At 40.6% G+C, this 13,192-nt stretch overlaps 1 protein-coding gene across 3 annotated transcripts in view; it reads left to right on the top strand.

Annotated features, from left to right (window-relative positions):
- pafah1b1 (platelet activating factor acetylhydrolase 1b regulatory subunit 1) overlaps positions 1 to 12,558 on the top strand; it is a 33,455-nt gene extending 20,897 nt beyond the window's left edge. For all 3 annotated transcript variants that reach the window (XM_020708300.2, XM_004075434.4, XM_023962011.1), the window contains exons 4-11: positions 877 to 951; positions 1,150 to 1,356; positions 6,031 to 6,199; positions 6,918 to 7,020; positions 7,128 to 7,356; positions 8,472 to 8,573; positions 8,683 to 8,839; positions 9,498 to 12,558. In XM_020708300.2, coding sequence (XP_020563959.1) covers positions 877 to 951; positions 1,150 to 1,356; positions 6,031 to 6,199; positions 6,918 to 7,020; positions 7,128 to 7,356; positions 8,472 to 8,573; positions 8,683 to 8,839; positions 9,498 to 9,571 — 1,116 coding nt within the window. In that variant the 3' untranslated portion in view covers positions 9,572 to 12,558. The remainder of the gene's footprint in view (positions 1 to 876; positions 952 to 1,149; positions 1,357 to 6,030; positions 6,200 to 6,917; positions 7,021 to 7,127; positions 7,357 to 8,471; positions 8,574 to 8,682; positions 8,840 to 9,497) is intronic.
- The last annotated feature ends 634 nt before the right edge of the window (positions 12,559 to 13,192 follow it).

Genomic DNA, 13,192 nt, shown 5'->3' with positions numbered 1-13,192 from the left:
CCTCAATGAAACCCAGGCTATCTGTCTGTCAGTGTGGACTTTTGATATTTTTTACATTGTTTCCAGACCCCTCAGGGCAAAAACAGTAGTAGTGGAATTGTTGCTTTGATGCTTTGGTTTAAAAAAAGAGTCTATGTTGATTTAAAATGCAGGAAAATTGGCTGTCTTTTGAAATCATTTGGGTTTTTTTCTGCTTTGAAAAGAAATCTGTGGATATTTTCAAAAAGTCCACATCTTTAATCCATCATTTCCATTTTAAAAATTCATTTTTTAATCAGTTGTAACAGTTTTTATTTTATTTTAATTTTTTTTTACAAAATCTATTTGACTAACTGGAAATACAAATAAATCAATTTCACCACAATAGTTCAGACCCCCATCGCTTTCTTTTGTTATTCCTAAGGATATGAAGCAGTCCGTGTCTCCCTCCCCCCAGCATATAAAATGTGTTGGCCGGCCAGCTTGAAATGTAAAGTCTGCAGGTGGAATAAGCCTCGTCTGCCGGGACTTCCACTAGTTGACTTCCAGCATTTCCTCCAACATTGCGTTTGCGTGGCCTTAAGCTGCCTAAGACCTTCCGCAGGGGATTATCGTGTGTGAGAAGGATTAGGATCGTGTGTGTGTTTGTATATGTGTATCACATCGATGTGTTTGAGGGTGTGTGTGGTATAGTAAATTGGTGCAGCCTGGCAACTAGTCTCTGCCTTTTATAGCTGTGCAAATATTGCCATTTCTCTTTTTTTTCCTGTAGCTACAGATCTCATCATACCACCACAGCTGGCCTTCATCTGACAGGGGTGGTGGGCAATGATCTAGATGAATGAATCCATGTCTTAAGATGGTCTTTTGCCTGATATTCTCTTCTTCTTAATATAGAATGAAGAATTGGATAAGAAATATGCTGGTCTTTTGGAAAAGAAATGGACCTCAGTCATCAGATTACAAAAGAAGGTTTGTGGATTACTTTCTTTTTAGGGAATGCTCGTGGGGATTCAAGTCTTGTGAATTGTTCATGACATTTCTCTTGAATCTGCCACTGGTTCACAAACATCAAATAGTACATGTGTGTGTTTTGAAATTGTTTTTATTACATTAAAATATTTAGCTGGAAACGATTTACTGACCTAAAAATCTGCCGGTTATAAACAGGTAATGGAACTGGAGTCCAAACTGAATGAAGCAAAAGAAGAGATTACCCTCGGTGGGCCTGTAACTCAGAAGCGAGACCCCAAAGAGTGGATCCCACGCCCGCCAGAAAGGTACGCGCTGAGCGGCCACCGAAGTCCAGTCACCCGCGTCATCTTCCATCCGGTCTTCAGCGTCATGGTCTCCGCCTCAGAGGATGCAACAATAAAGGTCAGAACCATCATCTAACAAAGAAAAGAGTTTTTTAATCTAAGATTTTCTATAGCTTTGAGGTGAAAATCTGGTGTCACTTATTTTATTTTTTTTAAATGATCTCACGGATTGAAATTAGATCAAAACATTTTGAAAGGTTTCTATTTCCCCATTAACATTTGCTCCTGTGCAAAGTCTTCAGTGGTTTTTCAGTGTACAGAGTTTTGTCTTAAAATCGTTTAACATACTTCTACCAAATCTAGGGCTGGTGATGTTTCTTAATTGAGAGATGTGCATAGATTAGTTGTGTAAATTTATTTTTGTATACTCATGTGGCTTCTTAGTTTGTTCAGCTTGGTCTGTTCGTCATTTGGAACAATGTCGTTTGTTGCATCACATTTATCACCTGTAATCAAAGCCTATGCAAATTTGAGCTTCGATAATGTGAACATTTATCAATTTTTGTAGCTTCTGTACTGCTGAAAAACTGCAAACAGATGAACTGCACTTTAATTACAGATTATGTAGAGCTTTATTCACCTTTTTGCCACATGATGGTTGGTCCAACCTATTGTAGAACGAGGCCCTAGGTCTCAGAAGTTTTTGCTGGTTAAACAGCTGCTGTTCCTCATGTGGAACATTCCTCACTTCCTGCAGCCTTTCCCTCCAATTCCCCGATTCTTTCAGATGAAGTTTGTCCCCTTGTGATCTATGAATGTATAGATCCAATATTAAACTCAAATGAAAATCCTCTAGTTTCTTTTTCCCTTTTTTATTTTATTTTATTGCAGCTACACCATCTTTCCACGTCATCGTGCTGATAGACGGAAGTATTTATCAAATGAAATGTATTCATGAGGCAGCAATAGACTCTCTTCCTCTGGACTACTTCCACACCACATACTTTCCATGTTTTAACACCCTCTTCCTTTTTTTTCCAACCCCCACCGCTCAGCAAACGGCCTCATTTGTTTGTCTTCCAATTAAAACATTGGCTGTCCGACCATAACTATGCCCCCCATCAGCCATTCATCCCCCAGGACCAATCAGACCTTGGACTTGGAAAAACCTGCCATCTTTTCGATTCATCCTCTACGGATTCCCTCGTCTTTGCGACCTGGTCTCGGTCTGCTTTGTGCACGTTTCCTCCATGAGAGCTATGTGAGATATTTAAGCAGAGGAGGCCTCTTTTCATAAAAGAACAGAATCAAAAGCCTGCCTACTTTCATTAGGGATGCTTCCCATATTCAAGGTTACATAGTATTATAATCAAACTGCTGAGGTTTCCTTATCTTTAAAGCCCCCTCCGATGAAAATCATGTTGTTGTTTTTTCATTTTTGACATGTACTTGTGGTATTTTTCTTATGAAAAAGAAGAAATGTAATAAAAAATCCTTTCGTGTTTGCATTTCTGAGTAATTCTCCTTTTAAATCGCTGTCAATCAAACTGTCGCAAAGATGCTTGGTTTAAAGTAATGAGCTATTGTGATGTCACATCAGCACATGCGCATTGTTCAAGCTCCCCATCCAGCGTGCACATCAATGTGCTCAGGTGCGGTAAAAGAGAACATAGCACTCTGATGCGTTGCCCGCACGAATTTTAAGGGCGCCCAAGGCTGGATTTTGTTGTTGGCCGCGCGTATTTAAAATGAAAGTTAAAGTCCCAAAGGTGTTCTCCACATTTGTGTTCTCTCTGACGGAGTTAGAGGGCTTGCTGTCCCGCATTAACCAGAGAGGGTAAAAATAAAAATAAGAATAAAATCAGGGGACCTCCTTTATTAATGCCTCTATGAAAAAACAAACCTATCGTAAGGTCAGGAGGCCTGAGCAGCCTGGCTCCCCATCTCCCCAGCTCGCCTCCCGGGAGCCGACATAATGATGGTGATCACTCCAGCTCCGTGAGCCGTGTGACACTGTCCAGGATGTACCCGCCTTTGTCCAACAGTAGCCAGGATGGCAACTGTTGGGCAATTTGGTTCATATGGTTCATACAGGTTCCAAATTGCGCCGCTGAAATCACGCCGCTGCCAGGCCTTTGTTTTGTGCTGCGCCTGTCGCTTAAATCACGCCATAGGATCGCGTCTGTACTATTGACTTAACTTGCCTTGAATTAACGTATTTCTTCGTCTGGGTCCATAGAGCCAAGAAAAAAGCTCAGCACTGGTTGCATGTATTTGAAAAATTACGAGCCAATAGTCACATTCTTTTGTCATTTCATTTTAATTTTATTTGCTGTGCAAGGTAATTCAACAATCTGCACAAGCTAGCATCCAATCAGTGCTGAGCCACAGCCAGTGCTGCTTGCTGGTGCAATGTATCCTAAATGAAAATGTCATTCAAAGCATTTTTCATGGGCTTTTCAAAGTTCTTTACTGTGTGTAATTTTATTAAACAGCAGTCTCTGGTCCACACATTTGTTTTGTCATTCCACACATTGTTCAAAAAGTGTTGATTTGGAGCTGAAAAAATGTCACTTTTCACACTTTCTTTTTGCTAAAGAGAAACTTTTGAGAATAGAGACTGTCAGTCGTGTCATTTGTGCCCCTGCTTGTGTCAAGCTCTTTACTCGTGCAAGACTCAGCTTGCTGAAAGGTGGGATCAGGGGTGGGGGTGCTCAGCTCAGCACCAATGGCCACACCCATGTAGAGGAGATTTTGGAAACAGAAGCTACAGATAGACATGAAATATGTGTTTTTTTGTTTTTTTTTAAGAGATTTAGGATGTGGGATTTTGGTTAAAAACATCATAATCATAAGTAAAACACCACTGGAATTGTTTTAATTTAAAAAATTGTCAAAGGGGGACTTTAAGTCTTATCTGATAACTTTTTTGCACCCAGTAGCTAATTTGGATAAGAAAATAAACGACTAATTTGGATCTTTTTAAATGACCACTGTGACCACGAAGTTCTATTTTGATGTTTATTGCAAATAAAAAACATCAGAAGAAATAATGGTTTCTTTTGTTTATTTAGATGCATTATAAATGCAATTAAAATATGCTGCTGCTTTTAAACCTGTAAAGCACTTTATATTTGTGTGACCCTTCTCCATGAACCTGAGTCTCACCTGCCATCACAGCATTGTTTTATTACAGCTTAAAGATCTGACATCTGTGACACGTTACTGTCAAAGGTCATGTTCCTACTAAGTGTTGATATCAGCATTTATAACATGTATCTTCTGAGTTCACATCTATTAAAGAAAAACATCTTTACTTTAATGCAGGCCTTTGCATATTGGGTTCAAGGTTTTTTTAAAGTGCGTTTCTTTATGTTTGCAAATAATATGGAGAAGCGCCAACACTCCAGAAATATTTGACCTTAAAATCCTTGTGCATATATGACTGACAGTACGGATTGCTCCTGAAGCCACTTGTAACTTGGTGATCTGAATCAACTCCATCATGTTCCTAACTAAAGTTGCTTTTAAGATTTACTTATAGTAAACCTATCAGAAAAACACAACAGGTAGAGCTCAAAGTGCTTATGCTTGGAACCACAAGCAAATGAACTCTACTAAAGGTCAGAATGCCTTTGCCGCAGATTACTGTTGGTACTTCTCTAGAACTTTGTGGTTCCCAAGAAGGGGGCCAAGGAGGATTCTGTTTAAATCAACAACTGATTATGATCAACAAATGATTTTACTCAAATCTCATTCATAGATAGTCCATGTTATTATTTGGATTGTTTTTGTTTAGGAAAGATAATTTAATAAATGTTGAAAATGGACAAGTACATACATATTTAAAAATTATGTGGGTTTTTGTGTTTTTTCCTCTGCCTAAATAATGCCAGGGTGGCTCAGAGTATTGTATGTCAGTTAGCTGATGGATTTGATGTCGTTGAGATGCAATCGATACCATCACTTTATACCTTTGGCCATCCGTATCTTCTTTTAGGGGAAGGAGGAAAAGCATTATAAGGATAAGGGAGGAGAAGGGGGGGGGCTTATGTTGCAGTCTGCCCAAATCTCCTCACCCTGAGAGAAGAACCAAGTGGGGTTTATCCCTCTGTGACAAACCATCTGTCTGCTCCAAAGCCACAGATGTAACAGCTTTCTCACGCTTGAGGTTCAGGCGTACTGCTGTTAACTCCACATTCTGTCTGCTCTCCAGCAGGCAGCGCCGCACAAGGAACCTTCAACTGTCTGCTGAATGCGCTCAGACTTAATCGTGATATCTGCTTTAGTTCTTGTATTTTGGAATCCAACCCTCCCCTGAATGTTCCTATTTTTAGAAAGCTCCCTGCATTGCCAGTGGGCGTTAAGGCAATGTCTCTCAGTCGTCAATTAAGCTTTTACTCTTTTGCTACAACTCGACAACATAACAAAATCTGGGGATCACTAACAAAATACCGGTACTAGATCAACCCGGCTTGGGTGGATCGTCTGATTTAATTTCTGACACAAAACATTTCCATAAACTATTGGTTTAGTCGTCAAACTTGCTTTTTGAGTAGTAATTTACGTGGTGATTTAGCTAAATACAGATGGATATTTTATTGATACAATAACTTTTTTTATAATATGAAAGCTGTCATAGGAAAATAAAATAATTTAAAAGAAAAGTAGCTCTTTAATTTGATAAATTTCCTGACAATGTTGTGTTGTCTAAGTGGGTTAACTTTTTAAAATCTCTTCATTGGATTTTAAAATCAGTCCAAGATAACAGGTATTTTCCTCTGCTCTCCAGGTGTGGGACTACGAGACGGGAGACTTTGAGCGCACATTGAAAGGCCACACAGATTCGGTGCAGGACATTTCCTTTGACCAGACAGGCAAACTCTTGGCTTCCTGCTCTGCAGACATGACTATCAAACTGTGGGACTTCCAAGGCTTTGAGTGCATCAGGACGATGCATGGTAAGAAAACACATTTCCAGACCTCTGCTGTCTGAACAGAGTGGGGCAGACTGCATTTGCCGTCACATCCAGTGAGGTTCCACTTCACAGCAGAGATGCATAGCAGGTTCCACCAGATGTGGTTTCCAGGACTCAAACCACTTGGGCTGGATAAGAGTACAGCTTGAAGCCGATCAACTGTTTGATTTATTATTAGGTTAGTTGTTTTATTGGTCACACTAAAACAATTGAGCAAACTCCTCTTTATTTCCTTATTGCTGCAATGTTTATAGCGGTGCTCAAGCTCCGGATCAGGTGAAGCGGACTTCATTAAGATAACACCTATTTCAGTATTAAGCTTGAACATTTCCATTTCTTTTGTTGTGATACTATTATCTTTTATTTATTAGATTTATTTTTAGCAATTTACAGGTTTTTTTTTTAAAGTCTTGGCAACCTGGAAATCACTTGGAGCCTATAGAGGAAGTCAGTTAGTAGCAGTATAGTATGTTCTTATTTTGGCATTATGTACCAGTGTGGCTGTGCCTGGTTAGTCCTGTTTCATGGCACAGAAAGGACACATTTACACATTTACTGTTGTCTTCATGCAAGAGATTAAATGTGGCTAAGGGTCTTGGTAATTAGACATCTATTATTCTCCATGGAAAAATAATCTCCAGTAAAGAGACGGCTTCCTTGACGCTATATTTTCTAATTACTGTCACTCTTGTTTCTGCAGGACATGACCACAATGTCTCATCTGTAGCCATCATGCCCAACGGAGATCACATTGTTTCTGCCTCAAGGGACAAAACCATAAAAATGTGGGAGGTGGCAACTGGGTAAGAGAATAAACTATTCTTAAAAACCACATGTTGTTTCACTTTAGGGCGACCTTGTTCTTTCATTGTCTATTTTTATTGGTTTTTTTTCTTGATTTCCCCTCTAGTTACTGCGTGAAGACCTTTGCAGGCCACAGAGAGTGGGTGCGCATGGTGCGACCCAATCAGGATGGGACGCTGATTGCTAGCTGCTCCAATGACCAGACAGTTCGTGTTTGGGTTGTGGCCTCCAAAGAATGCAAGGCTGAACTGCGGGAGCACGAACATGTGGTGGAGTGCATCTCCTGGGCACCAGAGAGCGCCTCTCCCACCATCCTGGAGGCCACAGGATCTGAGGTTAATAGCTGCCTGTCGCCCTTCTCAAAGGCTAAGATAATGAACTTGTTCTGTTCTCTCCTGGTTCGATCCGTTACTGAGATATCTGGATCTTCATGGTTAACTCTTTTTTTTTTTTTAATTATCTTTATGAAAGGAATCAAATCAAACAGACACCAGTAAACAGGGTGATGTCGGTGAGCCAGGGAGACTGTAGACGAGGCTTATGGAAAGAAAGCAATCTTCTTACAAGGATTGGTTGATGCTGTAAAGTGAATGAATTCTTCCACCATCAGTTGATGTTGTGCATTTTTATTTCATCTACGTACCAACCTTGGTAGATTTGAGGTTTGTGATTCAGATAGATTAGATTTCATCACTGTTGAGACAGACAGCCTTGTGAGTTCAGCAATTTGAATTAAGAAGTGGTTCCTACTGCGCAGACAGAAAAACCACATGGCCTGCAGTCAGCACAGACTTGCCTTGTGATCTGCAGTGTCACTGTGTCGGATAATAATTTCTTTTTTCTCCTTGTAGCAGTCTGTGTGATCTTCCACAAAGAATCTGATTATATATATATTTTTTCTTTTTGGTTATTTCAAACATATTTTTTGAAGAAAGTGGTTTATTGGTTATAATAACAAGGATCCACCTTTGCCCCGCTTTTCCTGCCACGCCGAATTCACTAAATGTCATCTAAATCAGTCATCTGCTGCAAACTGTAGAGAAGCTCCGTGTTTGTTAAAGCAGTTAACAGTTTTACCTGGGAGGAGTTTACGTGTACAGACTCTGTGAGCATTTGTGCTGTGGTCAGTGGGCTGATGGTAGAAACACTGCAGCCAACAACAGAAAAAGAAACACACGTCTGTCTATCAGATAGTTGTTGTTGTTGAACACTGTAGTTCTGAATAGTTTCTGTCTGTCTTTATCTGAGAGGATGCCGAAGCTCCCATCTTACTTTTTGGCTTGTATGATAAAGTTTAAAGATGCACTAAAACATAGTCTTTTGCTGATTTTATTTTTATATTTATATTTTTATATAAAACAACTTTTTTTAAAAAAAAAACTTATTTATTTTTATTTATGATGGGTTAAGAAAGTGTTCTAAATTGTTTTCTTCCTGTGCTCTTGGCCAGACAAAGAAGAGTGGAAAGCCTGGTCCCTTCCTGTTGTCTGGCTCCAGAGATAAAACCATCAAGATGTGGGATGTTAGCACTGGCATGTGCCTTATGACCCTGGTGAGAACTATCTGATGTTTGCATTTCTATTTTTTTTTTTGTATTCAGAGATGCTCCGGAAGGAGAATATTGGGATCGGGAATTCAACCATTTGCTCTCGATCTGACAGGTTGGACATGACAACTGGGTGCGTGGCATCCTCTTCCACCCTGGAGGCAAGTTTATTGTGAGCTGTGCAGATGACAAGACCTTAAGGATCTGGGACTACAAAAACAAGCGCTGCATGAAAACCCTGTGTGCCCACGAACACTTTGTTACCTCTCTGGGTAAGCACCCTCTAACTCCACTGAAACATGTAGCCTCTTTGGAGGCCTGCAGTGCTGCATGGAACCACAGCTCTTGTCTTTGGGCTTACACACCTCTGCTTTAGAAAACAGTTGAATAATTCGGGAAGAACTTTCACCCCAGCGTCCAGGGGGCACACTGGCTTTTGAGTTGTAGGCAGTGCGAGCACCCCAGGGTTTTTCCACCCCCCTGCCTTTTGTATCAGCAGCTTCAGAGCAGATCAAGGACGGGGAACTCTCTGGAGGAGCTCTGGAGCTAACCTTTCTCTGGCAAGAACGCTGAACCCAGTCTTCTTTAATCATCCTTCAGTTTAAAAGTATCACTGTCAGCTATTGATGTGATAAATTCAACTTCAAGGAGAGAAACACAGAGCAGCTTTTATTTTTTTATGCCAGGGTAAAAAGGCATAGTAAAGCTTTTTCCTAAACAAAAGAAGTATCATTTCTTATTCTTTCTATAGATGTCCTTTATGAAGAAGTTAAATGTCCTCAGTGATGAGCATCTATCTCTATTTTTGCCCCTTACACTAGTAAAGGCACTGCAATGAATGAAATGGTTCATATGCTCAGTTTAAATAATTATAGGATCCATGTATTGCTTTTAATGATTGTTATTCTGCTTATCCTTATCCTTTTCCAGATTTCCATAAGGCTGCTCCCTTCGTGGTGACTGGAAGTGTAGATCAAACAGTTAAAGTGTGGGAGTGTCGCTGATTTGGACCTGACAGAATTGGACAACTAACATGTCTACCCAGGCGCACCTCTGGATCCCACACCCCTCCTGCCATCTTGACCCCTTTTACATTCCAGCCCACCCACTCCGTCGCCTAACCCCAACGAACCCCACCCCGCCCTTCCCTGTCCTGCACATCTTCGTCACGTCCAGTCCAGCTGCACTACAGTGGTTACTCACCTGTTGCGCTCTCTGGTCAAATAACTTTTGTCCTTCTGTGTAAATTATTTCTGGATGTAGATCGAGCTATTAAATGTTACACAAAAAAAGTATTCTTGCATGGTAACCCAAAATTCTATACTGTAAATTTACATAATGTTGTTTAGGAGTACCATAGGTTTAACAAGGGGCTGTCTGTCATGCAGCCCATGCTGACCAACTGAAGGCAGGTGTTTTCCACCGGGTCTAAACCGTAGGGCACTAAGAACTGGTAATTTAAGGAAATGACAGTGTCTTTATACGTAACGGTTATTTTGTCTATATTTTTTATTATTATTTAGTTTTTTTTTTCTTCTTCTTCTGTAATTCCTCTCCCTCACTGTCGTAGTCGGATGGTGCCTGGCTCGGTGAAGAGGAAAGGCAGGAAAAGCATTCATGGTGTGAGGAGACAGACGCCTGTGGGGGGGCTTTGTCATTGAGATCATCTTTATAACATCACCTCTCAAACGTTCATCTTCATCTGGAGTTAGTTCATATTTTAATGGCTGTATATACGAATGTCTCAAACTGTTGAGCTTGGACCTGGGGGTGGGGCTTGAAAAACAGCTTAGTACTTCTGCCTATGGTTATACAATGAACCACTGCTAGACTTTAGATCAGTTGTCCTTTAAAAATTGAAGGTGTTGTGAGTTTGCTACACAAAGCTTTTTGCAAGAAGTCCGCTTTATTTGATCATCTAAGGAGCGCCCTGGGTCACTGCAGCATCTGTGCACGCTTATTGGATTACATCGGTTGTTTTTGCGCTTGATGGGGTGACTCACTTGTGTCTGTGGCCTTTTTTTTTTGTTGTTTTTTTGAGTTGAAGCCCCAGTTCCGGTTGTTTACCACTTCACCACGGCGGAGTTTGAAGCAGCACAGGTCAGGTGTGAGGTTTGAAGGTGCTTAGTGTCCCATGGCAACATTTAAAAAAAAAAAAAATGTAGAATAAGACTCTACTGAAACAGGAATGCATGAGGAGTCAAAGTTGGTCCCCCCAGGTTTGACATCTGGGATGTGCGATTATTGTTAATTTAAAATATTCTACTAAATACAGTTTTCAGTTATAAAAAAATCTTTGATATAATAGGAACTGTAAATTGAGGCTGTCTGTCCATCTCTTTATCATTGCACTATAGTATGACCGGGGGGGTTATTTAGTGAGGAAATGCTTTTATCTGCTGTTTTGGTCTTTGGAAGTTAAGAGCTTAGATGATAGATGAGTGCAGATCATTTCAAGACCCCTGCACGCATATTCAGATGTCCTTGGAGCGGCTTTCCTTTAAAGCTTTCGGTGAAGCTGCATCTGTAAAATGGTGAAAAATAAATGCTCCGTTGCAGAAACATCAGCTCCCCTCTTCAAAAACCAATAAAACGTAGCTGGCAAGTTGATCATCTAGTTTTCACTAAAGCTTTGGGCGTTGAATATCTGAGATAACGATAAAAATATGAAATGATGCCGATTCCAGCTTAAACCTCTAATTTTGCCTGTTCATTCCAATGTAGTTCTCGGCTAATAAAGAACTCTGCCGTATAACGTCTTCTCTTAGCTTCTTTGCCATGTTGTCCTCTTCCTGTGTGTCCTGGATGTGATGATCTGCCGCTGTGACTTTTAAAGTGGCCTGCTGGTGTAGCTCAGCTGCATGTTCACCTGCATCCGGAGGCAGAACTGTCTGAAGGTTTCTTGTGAAAGCTTCAGATCTTCCTGTCGGACTAATTGGTTTGATTACCGTGACTAGAGTCTGTCTGCTTGAAGTAGTTTGGGGGATTTTGCGGAACTGCCTTTTTGCTTGGAGCTGGGTGAGGCTTGGATCCGTCTTCTCTTGCAGTTGGACAACAAAGTGAGAAAGCATTCTTCCCCCCAAGTGTTCATTTTTAAAATAAGACGCTTGATGGCTTAAAAAAAATCGTAGACGGCTCTGTTGTCTAGCTTGCAGACGATGCTTCTCGAAGGTTAAGGAGCCTCTTCCTTTAAATGCAAACGGGATTGTGGCAAACTATGGCTCCCAAAAGAGACAAACTCTCTTTTTAGGGATTTTTACTGATGCGGCCCTTGGATGCACACCTTGTTTTTGGTTTGTTTTAATGAAAAGGTTTTTTTTTTGTTTGTTTTTTTTTGCTACCCAAGTGTCTGAGAAAAGACTGGATATAACAAAAGCAGTTGATGATTTTTCTAGTTCAATTTGGCATGGCTAATGAAGATGCCTGTGTGTTTAAATGTCCTAGCTGAAGCCAAAAAATGGGGACGTTTGTCCACACAATCGAGATTACCTGGAAGTCGGCCTTTTTGTTGGGCTGACGTGACCAACTTTTGAAAACGAAGCATTTCTCAGGATCACTAAGTCATGGCAGACCATAAGTTTAGAAGACTCCCCTTGATTTTATTCAAGGGAGGCAGTTAACCAGAGATCTGAATTATGTATGCTGCTTGTTTTTGGTAATAATTAAAAGAAACTGTTTATGCTGTTTAGCAGAAATGTTTAAAAAAATGTTGTTTTGCAACTTCGCAAGTCCCAAGCGATCCTTGTGCTGCTGTGGTCTGGTGTGAGAAGGGACTGATGGGCAGCTCTGACCGTCTGTGCGTCGTTTCCTGTGGCCTCACGTCTGTCCTCTGTAAGCTGCCTGTGAGTCTCATCCAGCTGCACAACAAGCTCCTGCAGGAGAGCTCATGATGTTTCTGCCACTATGGTCTCACTCTTCACACAGCAAACTGTTAACAAAAATACCTGGATGTCAATATTGTTTGCGGTATAATAAAAGACGAAAAAATGTGCATCTGTCTCACTTCATTTGTCTCACTTAAAGTTGAGGGGGGGGGTTCCAAGTATTGATGTCTTCGCTTATCTTCAAAATTGCTGGAAGGAAGCAGAATTCTTCCCTAGCCTGCCAGTTAGTCCATCAAACCCGTTTTGTGTTCTCATGAAATACCTTGATGTATTTTTTGTAAGTTCTGCAGATCAAAAGCTCAATGTTTAAGTTCTGGATTTAAAAAAAAACACAAAAAGGAATTAAGCTGATGAGTCACACAATGAAGTTATAGGAAACGACAGTGGAGGCTGCTGACGTCAGAAGTGAGCATTTGAGAGCAACAGTGTGATTTCATGCCAGTCGAGATGACCACAGATCCAATATTTGTTTCAAGAAGGCTGCTGGACAAGATCAGAAGGAAGCATTGTTTCTTTGTTCATCTAGATAAAGTTTATGACCGAGAAGCTGTGGTTTTTCACGTGGAAGTGTGGAGTGACTAAAAAGTACATTGAAGGTTGTGCAGGACATGTATAAGAGCTGTAGGTGTGACAGAAAAGGTTAAAGTGGAAGTAGGATCAGCGTTGAACCTTTTTTTATTTATTTATTTATTGTGCTGATGGACAGACAGACAGGTGAGGTTAGGCGGGAATCTCCATTGA

Source organism: Oryzias latipes, chromosome 13, assembly GCF_002234675.1.
Source record: "Oryzias latipes chromosome 13, ASM223467v1".
NCBI classification, from domain to species: domain Eukaryota; kingdom Metazoa; phylum Chordata; class Actinopteri; order Beloniformes; family Adrianichthyidae; genus Oryzias; species Oryzias latipes.
This window is presented reverse-complemented; position numbering and strand designations above follow the sequence as displayed.